Source organism: Semicossyphus pulcher, unplaced genomic scaffold, assembly GCF_022749685.1.
Source record: "Semicossyphus pulcher isolate SPU_LCO1_2020_fin unplaced genomic scaffold, fSemPul1.0.p SCAF_15, whole genome shotgun sequence".
NCBI classification, from domain to species: Eukaryota; Metazoa; Chordata; class Actinopteri; order Labriformes; family Labridae; genus Semicossyphus; species Semicossyphus pulcher.
Window position 1 is genome coordinate 4,151,636 of NW_027211659.1, and position 17,765 is coordinate 4,169,400.

General features: G+C 40.2%; 1 protein-coding gene across 1 annotated transcript in view; it reads right to left on the reverse strand.

Annotated features, from left to right (window-relative positions):
- Window positions 1-431: 431 nt before the first annotated feature.
- Window positions 432-17,765, reverse strand: part of cacnb4a (calcium channel, voltage-dependent, beta 4a subunit) — a 32,926-nt gene continuing 15,592 nt past the window's right edge. Inside the window, exons 2-13 of the mRNA XM_069662757.1 lie at window positions 14,764-14,883; window positions 11,580-11,702; window positions 10,305-10,432; window positions 9,551-9,630; window positions 9,374-9,393; window positions 8,060-8,140; window positions 4,243-4,301; window positions 4,046-4,155; window positions 3,776-3,927; window positions 3,362-3,457; window positions 3,046-3,222; window positions 432-1,700 (exon numbers count right to left, since the gene is read on the reverse strand). Coding sequence (XP_069518858.1) covers window positions 1,437-1,700; window positions 3,046-3,222; window positions 3,362-3,457; window positions 3,776-3,927; window positions 4,046-4,155; window positions 4,243-4,301; window positions 8,060-8,140; window positions 9,374-9,393; window positions 9,551-9,630; window positions 10,305-10,432; window positions 11,580-11,702; window positions 14,764-14,883 — 1,410 coding nt within the window. The 3' untranslated portion in view covers window positions 432-1,436. The remainder of the gene's footprint in view (window positions 1,701-3,045; window positions 3,223-3,361; window positions 3,458-3,775; window positions 3,928-4,045; window positions 4,156-4,242; window positions 4,302-8,059; window positions 8,141-9,373; window positions 9,394-9,550; window positions 9,631-10,304; window positions 10,433-11,579; window positions 11,703-14,763; window positions 14,884-17,765) is intronic.

Sequence of the window (17,765 nt, forward strand, 5' to 3'; positions counted from 1 at the left end):
TGGTTCAAAGGTAATGACATATTCATCATGTATAATCTGGCAGCATACGAGTGAATTTGTTTGATTAAAAAATCCGGGGAACTTCTCGACATTTCCATGAAAGTAGCAAGACACTGAGAAAAATGCAGCGCAGTCCCGCCCAAGTGCTTTCATATCCTTCATTAGGAGTCTTTAATGGAACTCAGATTTAATACAATGACGAAGCTATAGCTGAAAATAGTGAGAAGGGGGCCTGTTAAAATTGCTACTCAAACTTAAATTATACAATTTAATGGAGGAATGTTGCGTTTTTTATCAGATGATTGGAAATGTGTGCAAGGTCTGAAAGATAAAATGAATGGAATCTAATGTAATATACTGAAAGGGACACTTTAAAGACATTAAAGCTCCTTTTCCTATAATTATTTTGACTTTATTTACACATGGAAGCCCCTTGCTAAAATCCAATTTTATCAATTCCAACCAAAAACGAGACAGGCCACAGCAGTTGATAAATGCATGGTATATGTGAAGAACATGACCTTTATTTAGTGACTCCTCTCCTGAAAGTGTTCCTTCATTATATGATTTTTGGAACTACTAAACTGTAATCATAATAACGCCTGGAATCAAATCCCCCTCAGATGGGTAGGAACATAAACGCTACATCTGTCCGCACACTCCTAGGTCTAAATGACCTCTCATTCCTGAGGTTATGAGCTCTGAAATGTACTAATATCTGCATGACTTCTATTTTTCTGTCTTGATATGGTTTATGACAAAAAATGGAAATAACAAAGAGGGGGCACGCGGAGCTACTGTATGGACCCTGAAGAGAAAACACCATCCATGTTAAGAAACAAATGTGTAAAACTGGACTTGGGAACAGGCTTCCACAGGATTTATTACACTCACATCGAGGACAGTGGCAAACAAACTTAAAGAGCATTAAAGATGCATTATATTCTGCTTCTAGCAGCTCCTAGACGCGTGCAAACAGGTTCTGTGCTCATCATCACCGCTGGATGCTCTTGCTGTCTGGCTGAGGCAAGTAGTGACCTGTACAGTCCTACCTGCATGCTACAGTAACAGCTGAGATGGCAGGGAGGGTCCACTAGCACTTTCACCAGCTAGTGTATTTAACTCACTGGCCACATCTGGGGAATAATCAGATCAGGTCCAGCTTTAGTCTTCCCTTTTCTAATCTTGTGCTACTTTCAGATCCAGTCCCTTCCCTTGTTCACATCAAAGCAAGAAGCAGGATTCATAATTTTTTTTAGGTTCATTATGCAGGAGCCGAGGCCAGAGGGGAAAAGAGGTACTACACATCAATACGAGGTTGTTACAGTCCAAGTGAGTGTAGTAGTTTCATAGAAATACAGCAATCCTGCCTCTACTGTCCATAGTGGTTTGTTAGAGAAAGACAGGCCTACACTATGTTTACAGACGGCCACAGCTCACAGCCGTTGCCGGGAGTCGTGGTTGTAGCCTCCCGGGGATCCTCGGTTACGATGAGGCTTGTAAGAATCCTGGTAGGGGTCCTGGTAGTCCTCCTCCACCAGAGGGGAGTGGTCTCGGCTGTGCTGTGAGCCCGAGGACAGACGGTTGCGATTTTTCCGCGCCCGTTCGTTGTGGTAGTTCTCATCGGCGGGCATCAGGCTGCGACGTTCAACAGGCGAGTGGTCTGTTGTGGTGTGGTTGCTGTTGCGGTTTCTCTGGGCCTGTTTGAGAGACAAAGTTTTGATTTGTTACAACAGTTGAACAGAATAAACACAGTAACTATACTGCTCATTACCCTAACCCTTAGACAGGAAACAAAACCTTCAAATGGTTTGTAAAGTATTGCAAAGGTTCAAAAATGATATATGATGTGGTAACATAAGAAATTCACAAAATTAACTTTAAAGGTAAATCTGACCACTTTTCATAACGCAACATCTCTTTCTGGCTGAGTGAGGTATAACGTGGGAAAAATGTCCGCGGTTGTTTCTGACCTTCTCTGTGTTTCTGCAGCTGTGCTGCAAAATCTGTTTTACTTCCAGCAGCAGCGCTATCATTTAAAGCAGCTGTTTACTAGCAGGAGCCACAGGCTATTTTAGCCAATTAGCTTTGAAACTTTGCTACAAGCAGAAAGAAAGTGCATCCAAAAATATTTGTGTACAGGGTGTTATGGACAAGAATATGTATAACACTGTTTTGGTTGACTAGATATTAAACTGTATTTATTCAAGCCAGAGTAAACAACCAAAGAAATGCGAGTCAGTATAGCCAACCTGAAGAATGAATTGCTTCAATTAACTACAAGTACATGACTGGAAATTACACAAAACATAGTGGAAACTCCCTTTACACAGAAATATGCTGAAAAAACAATAACGAAACAGGAAATGAAGACAAAAAAACTCTGCAGCTGTCTGCTTGAATTCAGTCAGCTAAAGACTCCATGAGTGAAATGTCAAAAACATTGTTTTAATCCACTTGTCCAATGCAAATCACATAGTTGAGATGTCTCAAAACATAAACACCTTAACATGCAGCTGTAGAGTGTTTAAAACTTAAGACAACTAAAAGGCATCTTGACTGGAACATAACGAGCATTTGTATTGTTAGCAGAGAGGTCGATTATATTGCAGGACTATACTGTGGATCATTTTCATTCACAGCTGCTGATCTTCGTAAGGACACTGCAATATATTCCACTCTCTTACAAGCAACCTTCAGTCCATTGTAATAATATATGACTGTGGCATAATCATGCACCTCATCTATGATTTTAAGGTGTAATATACACTACCAGTCAAAAGTTTGGACACGTTCTCACACAAGTGAGTGGGAAAGTGTGTCCAAACTTTTGATCAGGAACACAGCTTATACTCAATTTAATAGTTATTTTGTCTGTACACAATGTTGTTAAATGTTAATACTTCAGCCTCACTGAATTTTAGATGAAGACATGCAACATGTAAACACATAATACTCAGGGAGCCCTGACTTTAAATTAACTACTGACGAGCGAGAATACGAGACAACTTTCTATTTTTTTCATCTTCTGTTTGACAAGTTCACCTGAATGGCAGCAGGATACGGGGAGAGCGCTGTGGAGCCCAGATTGCGTCCCAGCAGGGGGTTGAGTGGCGTGCTTAGTGAAGTGTGTGTAGCACGCCAGTATGCCTCCAGGTACTCTGCCAGGTGCTCACACGCATCCTCCAGCTGGTTCTCATCCAGGATTATATCAAACATTTCCTGAGGTGAAAGAGAAAGAGAGGGACGTTTAGCTGCTTCTGCTTATGAATTCCTTTTAAAGTTTCACCTCTGGTTGTTGCAGAATAAAAGTGAGCTAAGTAGTGGGCTCCTGTCTCGACTTAAAACAGTGTTTACTCACAGTAGGACACTGTGCTAGTTTTTCCGCCGCAACAAGCTGCACATTCAGGTGTTTGCTTTGAGACTTCCCTCTCGATTTGATCAGCCGCTGGAGCACCTGTTAGACGGACATGTAGAGAAGAAAAACAAGAGGAAATATCTCTAATTATGTAATGAACGTCTTCTACAAAGGGGAACATTAATGCCTTGATACGTTTCCTCATATTTCCAATGGAATGTAAAAACAAGGGACTGTTTCTGAGGTTCTGTTTGACATGTTTTTCTACCTTTCACTTGCTGCCAAATGTAGCAAGTTGTTTTTTAAGCTCACAAGATACTCACTGCAGCTTTATACAACATCCTTTGAGACTGTGAAATGTGAAAACCAACACAGCTTTATTGGATTGCTTTCCAGTATCAAAGCCTTTAATCTCACCTTAGGTGAAGACACTTTAACGTGGACGATAATTGGTGCTAATGAGGTCTTGATGAGCTGTGCCGGATGGTTAATGGTGTCTGCATCCAGCACGACCAGCTGCAGAGACCTGGCCAGCTCGAAGATCCTTTCTATTTCACTCTGGACCTCCGCTACAAGAAGGCAACAACATACAGCAGAACAGCAATGAAAGGGAAGGAATTTAGAGGATGTCACTCAACACCTACAAGACATGCACATCATTGAGTGAGACAGTTCCTGTAGCTTTACCAAGGCTGGAGCGGGTGTTGGATCTCTCAATGATGGCCCTCTTACTGGGGTTGTTTAGTACTGACCTCTTGGCCAATGATATGTCAGCTGTTACCCTTGTGATGGATATCCTGAAACAGCACAAAACATACATTTTATTCAGCGCAATCTGACAGCAGGAGGATGCACTGTACGACTGATTCGTTTTGAGCGCTCACCTCCCGTCAAACCTGTGCTTCAGGAAGTCGAACAGCGCCTTCTGCATCATATCTGTCACCTGCAGCGATAAATCAGGGAGAAGGCGGAGGAAAGGGGATGAAAAGGCAGAAGGAGGAAGAAAGATATCAGGTGATTAAAGGCAGGGAGAGGCTGAGGAGATGTCAGGAATGCGTCTTGCAACATGAGCATCCTTAAACATCCTCTGAATATGCTATAGAGAAACAAACAAAGAGGCTTTGGACTCTAATTTTTCATTCTGATACTGTCTGTTCAGGCTGCTCAGTCTGTGAGTTATACACACACACTTTATTTCCTTTTGGGAAATAGGACCGCGTTAAATTAAGTGATAAAGAGCCATAATAAGAAGTGTCTCAAAGACAAATTTAGCACAAACAAAGTGCAGCCACACACAGAGCTTTTGCTGATGAGTACGAAAGCAAGTCCAAGATGAAGAAGCTGCTTCTCTAGATGAGACAATAATTAAAGTAAATATGACTCAAGGCCATGGATACATGGATAGATGCATAAAAAGATGCTTTGTTTTGGCCGGTGCCAGCAGACATTATGTCTGTTAAATGAGCTTGAAGGTGACAGCAGGCTGAGAGAGGCTGCATGTCCTTTAGGCTGAAACATGGAGCAGTTGTCAAATTAGAGTAAGCGCTATTAACTTCTAACATGACTTTGTGGAGCTAGAAGATGATTCATTTCCAACTGTGCAGCGCTGGAAAGTTAATAAATACTCAACGTAAGTTACCGTTATATATCTACACCCCTATATTTTAGATGGAAATCTACTAACCCTTCTTTTGCAGGGGGAGGTAGAGCGTACAGCCCGATCCGGCTGGGGTGAGTGCTAGCCCCGGACAGGGCACCTCATCCTGCCTTTGCCTTCCCCCGTCTTCTTTCTAACACGTCTCTCTCTCTACAAACTCTTCTCTCTATCCTTCTCTCACTACTTTTCTCTTTTGTGTTTAAAACAGTATTGTAGTTTCAGCGTTGTCAATACCTGGAGCTCGTATGAACGGAGCCTGGCTCTGTTGAAGTTGGCAATGCTGATCACTACGGGCCGTGTGGTAGGTTAATTTTAAGTATTGGGATGAGGGCACAAGTATCTTGTGTTTAATGCAAATAATTTCACTACATTCATCTGACAACCAAGGGCAGATGAGGAGACAATGTGCCCTGATCATGAAATGATTTAGGGGGGTGTCCCTCACCACCGTACATCTGAGACAGAATTGCAGTTGTAGGAATCAGGCACCTCTTTGTCTCTCTTTGAGGCTGTTTTGTGTCACATCAAGTTGTTTTGAATGTCTTTGTACTGGTTTTTCTGTGTAGCTTGATTTATTCTTCCAACAAGAAATGTTTGCAGTCACAAACAGCTGAGGCTCTGGTCCAGGGACCCCCCGACCCCTTTGGCCCATTGACCTGTGCCTTGTAGCGCTGTAAGGTAATCCCTCCGTGCTGACAGCTTGTTACTTTGATGGTTAAAACTTTACTCACAAGCAGGTTATAAAATGTGATGCATCATTATTAATATACAGTATATAAAATAGCCATTGTGTGCAGTAGCCTGGCTGTAACATTTAAGGCTACTTACACACATATTGGCCTGTCAGTACATCAGTATAAAATAATATAACACTGCCAAAGGTCATTCTGCTGCAATAGGAATACTTTTACTTTCACTTATGGATACTTCTGCACTCTTACATGTTAGTAACATATTAAATGCACAGCTTTTCCCTATAATGGAGTATTTTCTAGTATTGCCACTTATGCTTAAGTATCTGAATACTTCTTCCACCACTGCAGCTGTGCGCGCCTCGACACAAACTAGACACACTCTTATTACTCACACTGTGATGAATAAAAGTAAATACATCGTCCCTCTGTGCCACAGGCAGAAAGAAAAGCACTGCTAGCACAAAGACCTTGAACATCATGCGGTTTATTATCTGTAACTGCTTCCTTGATACTGACTCATCGAACAGGCTCAATAAACTGAAAAGATGTCCAACAAACACTTCATTCCATTCAGTCAATAATCTTATTCACAAACCTCGGTGCGGCACATTATTCTCTGTTTCTAATTTCAAACCATGCTCCGCTTTTTCAGACTTATGCAGTTTAACCAGAAGGTTGTTACCACGGCAACACCAGAAGAGGATGGGAGGCTAAGATTCCATGACAACTGACTCCAGCTCCCGCCTCCCACCACCTCCTCCTCCTCCTCCTCCTCCTCCTTCGCCTCCTTTATCGATTACCCAGTGGTTACAGTGTTAACTGGGAATCAATGAGGAGTTTTAGTTTTAATGTTGTATCTCTGGGAATCTCAACTTTGGAAGGAACTCTTTAGAGGAAACTGAGTTGGAATAAAAAGGGGCACAAAAGGCATTAGTCCAACTGTTTTTTATTTGTGGGTAAAACAGATTATACTTTAGTACCAAGTACTTTAGCGACCAATTTTCGCTCCAAGAAAAATGGTTTAAAGACGGAACCAATAACTTGTTATGTTTATGAGAAGTAAACGTATCAACAGTGACAGTCTGCATTGGTTTGTGAACTACTGTTGGAACCATAGACTGTATAAAAAGATGGACGACATGACAGCTCCCTAAAAGTGAAGCCAAAACATCAAATAGATTTTTCTCAAACATGGTTTCTGTCATTATAGTTAGTTCTTATCATGCTGATTTATGTCCAAATGTTCATTTTTCTGACAAGTTTACTTTTAATTACATATTTAATGCTGTAGATTGACAGCTCTGTTGACAAATACGGCTCCTGCAGCCGATCTGGTCCGGATTAGCAGAGTACAGGAGGAACGGCGAGAGGAAACGTAACTAAAACAATCAGTGCAGTCACTGAAGTTCCCATATCTGTGAACCCCTGCTTCAGACCAACACAAGACGCTGTTCTGCTGTTAAATACGCCGACATTCAGACTCTGCCTGCAGATCTCTACCCAATCAATCAATCAATCAAATTTTATTTGTATAGTGCCAAATCATAACCAGAGTTATCTCGAGACACTTTACAAAAAGAGCAGGTCTAGACCGACTCTTTGTTATGTTATTTAAAGAGAGGCCCAACGTGAATCACCATGAGTAGCACTTAGCGCACTCATGCGCAGCTCTGGCTGCAAATGACGTGTCAAGACGCGTCGTCCATCTATATATACAGTCATTGGTTTGGACCCACGAGTTTGGCATTTAAGCTCTCACCATCTTGGCTCTTCTCAGCAAGAATTTTTGGACAAAAGGGGAAAGCAAATGCTAACGTATCTGCATGTGCTAGCACTAGCTTGGGTAGCAAGTTGTATCTGTAATTCTCCATAACTGTGACATTAATTGAGATGCTAATATTAATTATAAAAAAATATTGCAGTTACCTAAAAAATTAACTACAGATTTTTTCAGTACAACCAAACGCTTGACAGGACGTTTGGTAACATATTGTCAATCACAAGGCAGCCAGGGCCTGAAGCATACTTTGCTATATCTTCATCGTGCTTTGTTAAAGACGACTTTAAACAAGTAATTGAGACCATGCACTTATAAGGTTACTGAGGTAAAGTAGGGTAATTTTCTTAGAAGCTTACATTCAATCCATCTCCATTTTGCAACCGCTGGAGTCGCCCCCTTCTGGCCGTTAGAAGGAATGCTTTGGCTTCCCTTCTCAAACCCTGACACTAAGACTCTCTTTTATGAAGTTTACAAAACAGACTGCTGAGTGATGTAAGGTTGAAAAGATTTAAGCAGCCGCTGTGAGAAACAGGCTGAGTCAGCTGGCTGAAGGAGCAGGAGTGTCTTACCTCATAACCTTTCAGAGACGGTCCCACCAGGACAACCGGCCTCATGGAGGGAACCACGTCATACGGAGGGATGTGCTCAGCCTGGAGGGATAGGCACACACAGCGACATCTAGATTTAATATTAGCCAGTGTAAAGAATCCAAGCACTCTTCAAAGCTTTATCGATGTAAATATAATAATGCTTCCATTTTAAATCAATAAATTATAATATAAAAGAGTAAAGATTTAAGCTACAGACACATCCTCCTGCCACATGATGCGCTGCACAAGTTGTTTTCCACTTCTGAGAAAAGAGATGACTCTGACTCAGAAGCAGCTACTGATGAATTAATTCAAACCCGCTGACTTTGGCGTGACTGAAATCAAAGTAGACAATCTGCTCATTGATGTTTATTGGTCTGTAAAGTGTCTAAAAATGGAGAAAAAAGTCCCAAAAGTCAAGTTGATTTCTTTAAATCCTCAATTTTGTGCCATTCACAACCCAAAAATATTCCGTTTACTGTCAGAGAGAAATAAAGAAACAAGAAAAACAATATAGGAATTAAGAGTCAGAGAATTGTTGCTCAATGTGCCTTAATAACTGTTAAAATAAGAAATGTTAATTAAGGGCACAATCATTGTGTGTATAAATGTTACAAAAAAGGTAGTTCCTCCAATTCAAAACTGTCTCATTAGTGCCAACCTTTTTTAAGAGACAAACCAAGCGTAACAAAAACATACTTAATTCTCCAGCGTAAATTAAAATGAGGTTTTCCATTCCAAGTATCGCATTTTCCTTGTAAGTACACTAGCTTCAATGTCATATATTTCCCAAAATCAGGACAATCAAATAAGTCCCACGTGGGGGAGCGGCTGCACTCCAAAGTTGTAGAAAACATGGCTGCTCTAGAATTGGTTATTCGGCCTCATATATATGAGCCCGATTCGCCAGGAGGTATCGGAATGGTAAGTTGAAATCTTGAATGACTTGACTACAAGCTCGTGCAAGAAGGCAGCCTGAGGTGAACGACGGTGAATGACGGTTGGTCGATTTCAGCATAAGCAAGGTTCTACGTAGAAACCTGCAGCTGCTCTGAACGGCCCATTTCAGAGGCGACCTTTTTAAAAATGTCATTCTGGAAAAACACGGAACTCCCAAAGATGCAAACCCATGCAAAATATGAGAATATCCATTTAAAACATATGGCTCCTTTAAGAAACAAAGTCATGGACAATAACTTCCCAGTAACTCAAGCTCTTTTATTATTTACCTGTTCATTACAAACTTTTTTCCCCATGTAAAATAAATAAATAAATAAGTAAATTAGCACTCACCACTTTTTGTTTCTGCTTTCCTACAAAAGAAAGAAAAGATCAGGTGAGTAAGTGCATCCTGGGGCTATTTGTGGGGTTAAATCGCACATCATAAAGCCTCCAAATATCACAGGTTATGAATAAATACTGGGACACAAATACAGCGGCTACAAAGAGAATCATATCTGTGGGACCAACCTGCAGAGTTTGGGTTTGGCTTGAATGTTCCCGACACCATATCTCCCAGACTGGAGGAGGAATTCCCACTGGATTTACTGCTGCAACGATAACAGGGAATATATAGAGAGAACTGTGTTAATGTGAAATCCAAGGCTGACATCGGCAAAACACCAGTGACCCCTGGGGGAGATGTGACTATAGACTGTCTTCAGGCTACAATAAATAGTTGGCTAAAGACAGACATTGATGCTCAGGAGTGCATATTTTTGCCTATACGTTAATAACATGTCAAGAAACTGAGTTATCCTTTTAAATGTATGTTAATGTGAAGCTATGGAAGAGTGGTAAGGCTTGTGCTGCAACTGCATGCATCTTATTATGTTATAATAGCAAGCAGAAGCAGGAAAGAATGATTACTCTTTATTTCTCTCTCTGTTGTAAGTGAGGAAAGACAGTGGCACATCTCTAATCGCCTTCGTGGCTGAAACACGTTGCCCCATCTGATGGAAAATTCAGCGCTGGCCGTGATCCAGGCACACCTCTGAGAGGCTGGACCACAAAACCCCGCCTGGCTTCCATCCATCTGACTTCCTCCCTATCAGCCGGCTCTACTGCCAGGATTTACTCAACCCTGAAGTGGCTCTCTCCTCAACACTTCCCCAAACCCTCTTCATCCCTTCTGATCCATGTGTCTTCCTTTCTTTAATACCGGCTTCTCCCCGGTCCTCCACCTCCTGCACTCTCACCTCTCATCTAGTCCTCCTAGACTCACCCGTGGAAGCGTCCTCTCTTCTGCTCCTGCTGGAGTCGGATGTTTTCCAGCTTCAGAGGGCTCGGGATGAAGCCGATGTCGCAGCCTTCTTTCACCAGACGGCCGATCCACCAGTCATTGTTGTACTTCTGTAGGTCGGAGAGATAAAAAACACAGTCAGAAAACCTCAGGGTTTAACATTTCCTACTGAGATGGACACATAAATATGTAGATGTAGAAACTTGAGGTTATTCTTTATAATCTCGAATTACAAATATGCGTATTTGATCAGAATTTGGCCAACGAGAACATCCAGAAACAATATCTTCTGGAGCTTGGGTTTGTAATTTAGAAAACCTTCATCCAAAAAAAGTCTTCTCTTATCAGATTGAACAAGCAGGCTCAAGGAATAGTTCCCTGTTCCAGTGTATCAACAACCCATATTGAGAGACACTGCATTTTTATACAAAATCTAAACTTTTGGATATTTGCTAAAATATCCTTCATTTTTCCAGGAACCAGTAGTTGGATTTCAGATGCAGAAATTGAAGAGAAAGATCAATTTTATGGTAAAATGTCCTTTTATCTTTTATAAAATAGACAAGGTGGAGGCAAAAAAACACAATGACAAGCAGCTGATTGCCATTTTTATCATATGAAATATCCAGTGTCCAGAGATAGTATAACTTTAACGTGCCACTGGTATCATATGTCTAAATAATAATAACAATAATTACATTGTATTTATATAGTGCTTTTCATGATACTCAAAGACTTACATTATTAAAACTCTAAATAAACAAAATGAGAACAGAAGAAACACAATTAACCAAACAATTAAAACTAAACTAAAAAAATCGGATTTTCTGCAATAATTCATCTGTGCAAACACGTTGACATAAATACTGCTTTAAAGTGTTCATTTGTAAATAACTCTTTTGCATCGTAACTCTTATTTTGTATTTAACTTTATTCTCGCAATTATAATTAATTCTGGCATTCATATTTAAATCACCATAGATCCACTTCTCAGCATTTAATCATTATCTTTATTTTTTTTTTATTGTATATATAATGCACACATTTGATATTTTTCTTACTTCTATTTTTATACCATATATTTCTCCATGTTTCTCTCTGTATCAGAGAAACTGTAACGCCTGAATTTTAAATAAAGTATTTCTGAGTCTGATTCTGATACTAAGGTTTTGGACACACTAATAAATCTCACACACGACTTGGCATGTAACTTAATTCAGTCAGGTTTAACAATAAAGCATAGTTTCTGACTCGTACCTCTTTGATGTGCAGGAAGTCCTTGGCATCAAAGTTGACGGCCGTGCCGGCCACAGGAACGTCCTCATCCAGAGCGCCACAGTAGCTGACATTTGTCCTCACGGCAAACGCCACTGCTTTAGTCTGCAAGACAGCAGGGAGAGAAAGGCGATGACAGCATGAAGGTGGCAACATAAACATGGAACAGGGATAGGCGATATGGAAGAGATTATTTCATGTCATTTTCATTTCAAACCTTTATTTATTCCCGAAAGGACATTGAGGTTTCCCTCATTTCCAATGCGTCGAGATTACACAGAAAGAATGAATACATATAATCAATCACAGAAACAATAGATCCATAAATATCAATTAAAACAGCTACAATTTGACACACAGTGACTAGAAATCAAAGTCCTGAACTCTGCAAGAGAGGGAAGAATCTGTAGAGCGCCATTAGCTAGGGTAAGTTTGTGATGTAAGGAGGTAGTTTACCAATAAGGGTCTTGAAAATGTACAAATGCCGGTGTTTATTGCGCCTCTCTGCAAGAGAAGGCCAACAGACCTTCTCATAAAGGACACACTGAGGAGTTCAATATCTATCACCAGTTATGAATCTTAGGGCAGAGTGACAGACAGAGTCCAGGGGCTTAAGAGTTGAAACTGCAGCATGCAGATAAATGACATCACCATAATGTCATGAACAGGATTTACCTGTTTCCTTGTGGCTCCCTGTGATTGTTACCTGTTGGTTCTTTTTCCTTTGGATTTATTTTACCTGGACACCTTCTAAGTAAGCCTTTGTTGTTTGTCTTTCATTTATTTAACCTTATATCTCTGGGTCCTTAACATTTTTAGTTTGAACATTAAACCGTGACACATAATCCATAACTGAGAGGAACAAGGATTAAGATTAAGGAACTTTAAGATCATGACAACGAGCAGTGGATACACAGCGCATCCATGTGCTCATCAAGCTCCAGCATCGCATATGCAGAGCCTGCAGCGAGGGGTGGGTGATGATAAAGAGACGCTATTTCAGACCTTCTGATGAAGGTGGCTGTAAGACGCACTGTTGCTGTAAGTAGCACTGATCACATCGCATCCACAACACACAGCAAGAGGAGCAGAAGATCTCAGCCCAGGGCCAGAAAGCTATTTATAATCTATGGGTTGTCTCCTCGTCTTATATGGTCTTCTTATTCTTTATCTTTTATCCTTTTGAATGGAGTCTTTTCCTTTTTTTAAATGCTGTCTCCTATTAGTAATAGCATTGTAAGTAGTATGTACCCTTGCTAGTACACTACTGCTAGTATTACTAACACTTTTACTTCATCAGGCTACAAAAAAAAAGATCGTAATGTCTGTTATTGTCTAATCTAACGATTTAAGATGGCAAAAACCAGTTTTTTTTCATGCATAAATCCTGTATTTTCACCTAAAATATTTTGACATATCAAAGTAAAATAAAAACAGGTGCAATTGCTGTCATGTATTCAGCTGCCCAGGTGTCAGAGTCCTGCTATCGTGCATGCTGGCTCACTGTGAAGGCTTACTGACACATGCATGGAACAGAGCCAACATTAATGGTTTAATAACGCAGGTGCTTTCCTACCACATGTCAAAATGTCTCCTGTTAAAAAGGCCTGCAGCCTTTTGCAGCCAGCTCTACAGCAGCAAACAACACCCTTAATGAAAACACACTAGCAATCCAACAAACTAACTTGTGCTAACCCCGTATATTCGAAAAGTTTTGCATTGTTGTCTACCAAGCTTAATGTCAGTAGGGAATCTTCACTCTCTGCCGGCTGCCTTTCTCTCTTATTCAAAGAGTGAAGCCAACACAGCATCAGTACAGAAGAAATCTCAGCAGAGTCTTTTCTTTTTAGTGCAGCTATAAAACCTTTTTCCATAACACAGGAAGGTGTGATGCAATTTTATTGTGCTGGGATCAAGAGCATCCGCAATTTCTGAGTAACTGTGTGGTGTATAAACAAGATGGGAGGAAATGTCTGGACAAAGATGCTACGACCTGTAGCATCAGAGGCCAGGAGCTATCGTCCCTTACAGAAATCTACACTGTTAAGGGAAAAGGGACACACGAAGTTTCTAGACAGCTCTCACCCTGTTTAACATCTTTTTTCTTCTTAAATATTTAAAGGTTTGCTGGTATTATTTGTGTCTATAAGACACTATGATGGCGGGCACTGGTATAGCTTCGACTCCTACCCTTGGCCTTTTGCTGCATGTCATTCCCACTCTCTCTTCCCCTGTTTCCAACACTATCTACTGTCCTCTCTGTCTCTCAATAAAGGCATAAAGAAAAAAAACTGAGGGTATTTATACAATATATACAGTAGCGTTTATTTAGACAAGTTGGCAACCTTTAATTTACCATATACACGCAGGAGCCATTTTCCTCTGACATGAAGCTCAAAGGCTGTTTATTGCTGTATTCCAAATTTTGAATCCGAGGGAATATGACAAATCGTTATCATTTCATCACTTTTGATTGATAAGAAACTAAAAAAGAAAACAGAGTAAGAAAATACGGAGGGACACAGGGCCATATTTCAAGTTTGTCTTGCCAAGGGACAGCGGATGAAAATGAGCTTTAAGCGAACTCTGGTACTACTAATCAAATGGTAACATTTATGTTAAATTTTGTATACGGTCAGTTTTAAAATAAATAAATAAATTTAAAAAAGGTAAAACAATTGACTTAGTAGATCCTGACAGAAAAGTCACAACAGCTAACTTTAGCATTAGCATTAACGTTAGCTGAGAATTTATGCCTTTCCCATGTCCCCTGTCGTATAGTGCTCTCCAAGGTCGCAATCAAATGGTAGCGTTAGCTAGGAAGGTTAGCTGTTGTCTCATTCTACCTTATGGGTTTTCAAGCTGAAATATAACTTTATGTCCCTTTTATTTTCTATTTTAGCCACCCGTTCGCTTTTTTAGTTCCTGATCAATCAAGAAATGGTGAAATAAGAGCAAGTTGATGTCAGCATCTGAGCCTCCCACCCTGAGCGTGACATCAGAGGGAAATGGCTGCCATGCCAGTATGGTGACCAAAAGTGCAATGCAGTCAGTTAAACTGAATCTTATGCCTTTTGGTTGTGACCTGAGATTATAGGTGTTGCATGTAATATACAGAAAAGTAGGTGGCTCCATTGTTTTGTAAATAGTTCCTGGAGAAACTGACCTTTGCCCTCTCGAGCTGAACAGTGGCCTGCTGCTCCCTCTCCTGCCGGCCGCCCTCCTTCTCCTCCTCCAAGGACACATCCGAGTCAGACGGTCGGCTTGTGTAGGAATCAGCTGAGCCCTGAAGAACAACAGGATGGAAATAACATGTTACCAGGAAGAAAAGAAAGTACTAGTATTTGCGAATCAGCCGCAGGGTGTGGACAACTTTCTTTGTATGATGCAGATTAAATGTGAGACCCAAAGTGCCAAAATCCAATAATAACCACTTGAATGTGTAATTTAATTTGTTTGTTTTAAACGCATTTAAATGCAGTGCAAATAGTTACAGGACATAATAAGTACCTGCGTCTTAAAACCACAAAGACTGAGCAAACGAATGCGTGGGAGGTTAAAGAAACCCAGGTGTGTCACTGTGCGTGCGTGCGTGTGTGTGTGTGTGTGGGTGTGTCACATAACTAATTGTTTTGCTCTCCATACAGGATCAAAGGCGGACAGATGAAAAACGACACACCGACTGGGAGGATAGCCTCAGAAAGACGGTGTTTTATTTATAGTCAACAGGAAACCCTGCTTTATTTGTTTGTTGTCATGGTAATTTGAATAACTGTGAATCTGAATGACAGGAGGGGGACACGCTTTTGTCTGTATTCTCAAAGAAAAACAGAGGAGAGTGGAGAAAAGCAGCGCTGACCACTGTGGTTAAAATTATGTTTCACCTCTGCCAATACCTGTCATCACAGGAAAATATCTAAAATTGCATCATAAATATGTAATGTTTTAATCATCTTCCGCACCTGTGTCTTTATCACTTCCTGGGTCATGTAGCCTGCTATTCAAGGTAGGTCTTGTTTGAAAGTAACAGTCGGGTATTCTGCAAAATACACCAACTAGCCAAGACGTATAGTTAATGATATAAATGTAATCATTTGTTAGCTTTGGTGTTTCCAGTAAGCTTTTATTTTATATTTAGAACAGTCCCAGGCTAGCTGTTTACTTGCTAAGCTATGCTAACAGCCAACAGGTACTTGCTTTCAAATTTAGCATACCTACCTAAAGTGGTCTATTCGAAAAGAGTGTAAATAACCCAATTCATATTTTAACCTTTAAAAAGAGATAGCCCTGCTGAGCAGTATTTCTGATGCTTTTATTTTGTGTTTATTACTTGCTTTCAGAGTTTATTGTTTTACTTCCGGTTTAAATAGCAGAGCTCTTATTTTGAAGCCGATTCTCTGTTTTCAGTCAGCCTCTCTGGTCGCAAACATAAAATGAATGACGGCAAAATAAGACGGCAAAATAAGAGCGTAAATTGATTTTTTTTTATGTTTAAGCAACCCCCTGTAGAGGCACAAGGTTAGTTTGTATAACATGGAAATATGTGAATTGTGTCAATGAGTTTGTTTGGAACTTTTATAACTATCGAGGTTTTGTTTACAAGTTATCATTAGCTTTAGCCTAGCGTAACGTGCATGGTGTTTACATTACCAAGCCGTGGCTATTTTGTGTCTTTATACAGCTCTTACGTTGGTTGGTTCTTGGTTAATAATGGAGTTTGTAATAAACAAGAAAGACCATCAGTAAAGTTTCAAACCATCTGTTGGAGGGTAATGCTACAAAGAGTATTTAAAAATGTCTCTTTCTTTCTGCTATTTGTCATGTCAAATTTTCCATAAATAACTGTTAGTGCCAGATTTTTGTCACGTGTCATTTTTGTGTAGAAGTAGAATCACATCAGTGAAAATAACTCTTATCTCTTACTTCAAAGCTCCTGTGAGGAGTTTTTTTGCTGGTTATGAAACAAACTGAAATTAATTCTGATTACTCTACATGACCTACAAAAGCAAACCAGACCATCAGCGACAAGAGTGATTATTTCTACATAGTAAGGCCTGATACCACTGGCGGGGGAGTAGGTGTCAGATGAAGCGATTAACTGCCGCTGCATTTTCAAGGGCAGAAATTTAAAGTGAGTGATTAATAAGACTATTAAAGAAGACAGGGTGAGATTTTTTGTTAAAAACCACCACATAAACATGTACAGGACAAAATCAGCAAAGACGTACGGCTTTGTCCAAAGGGGGCGCCAAAATCAACACAAACCAAAAGTTCCCCACAGGAGCTTTAAATTATGTTTTTCTAACTTAAATCAGCTGCGTAAAAAGACCACGGTTTATTGCAGATGCTGTATGTCTTGCAAAACATTTGGTTTGCTCGTCCCCATCCAACACAGGTATATAATGGGGAAAATGTCTGCAGTTATTGTTAAAGGTCTCTGCAGTATAAAAAACAACCTTTAGAATCTACTCAGTAAAACTGAGGAAACAATTTGCACTTCATTTGACTGAAGAAATTTTACCCTGTGTGTTGAGTGAAGATTACTTAAATTTAACAACTATGATAAACTAAAATAAATTAGTTAAATTCTACTCACCATTTCTCATTACATTACACAACTAATTACTTCATACAAATGTGCAGCCTTATTGGAATTCAAGACACAAATAAATTCAAATCAACAACATTAGCCTGCTCGTGTTAATTTACTGACTAATATTAAGGAAAGTCAGCCAGTGTAACCGCCAAGAGAGGCTACAAATTTAAATGTCTTGTCATATACAGACACGCCGACTACAAATCGTCTGGCATATCTAATAAATAAATAAACACTTTCATTCTTTCTATGATACACAGCAAAACAGGAAAGGTTTAAATCCCTTTTAAAATCAGATTAGAAAGTAAGAGGTATGAGGTATATATGCGTTTGTCCCTAGTCCTCCAAGACTCGGCGTATGGCTCGACCTCCCCACCAGTCTGCCTCAGGCTGGAGATCAGTCTCATACCATTACGATCAGTGGACGCATCTACCTCCTAAGTCACCCGCTCCCTCACCCCTTCTCCTTATTAGCCACAAGTCAGCGGCTGCTGGGTTAGAGGAGCAGTAAAAAAACGCCCACCCAATCATTCAAGGCTGAGAGAGAGACGGGGAGAGCTAAAGAGACGGCA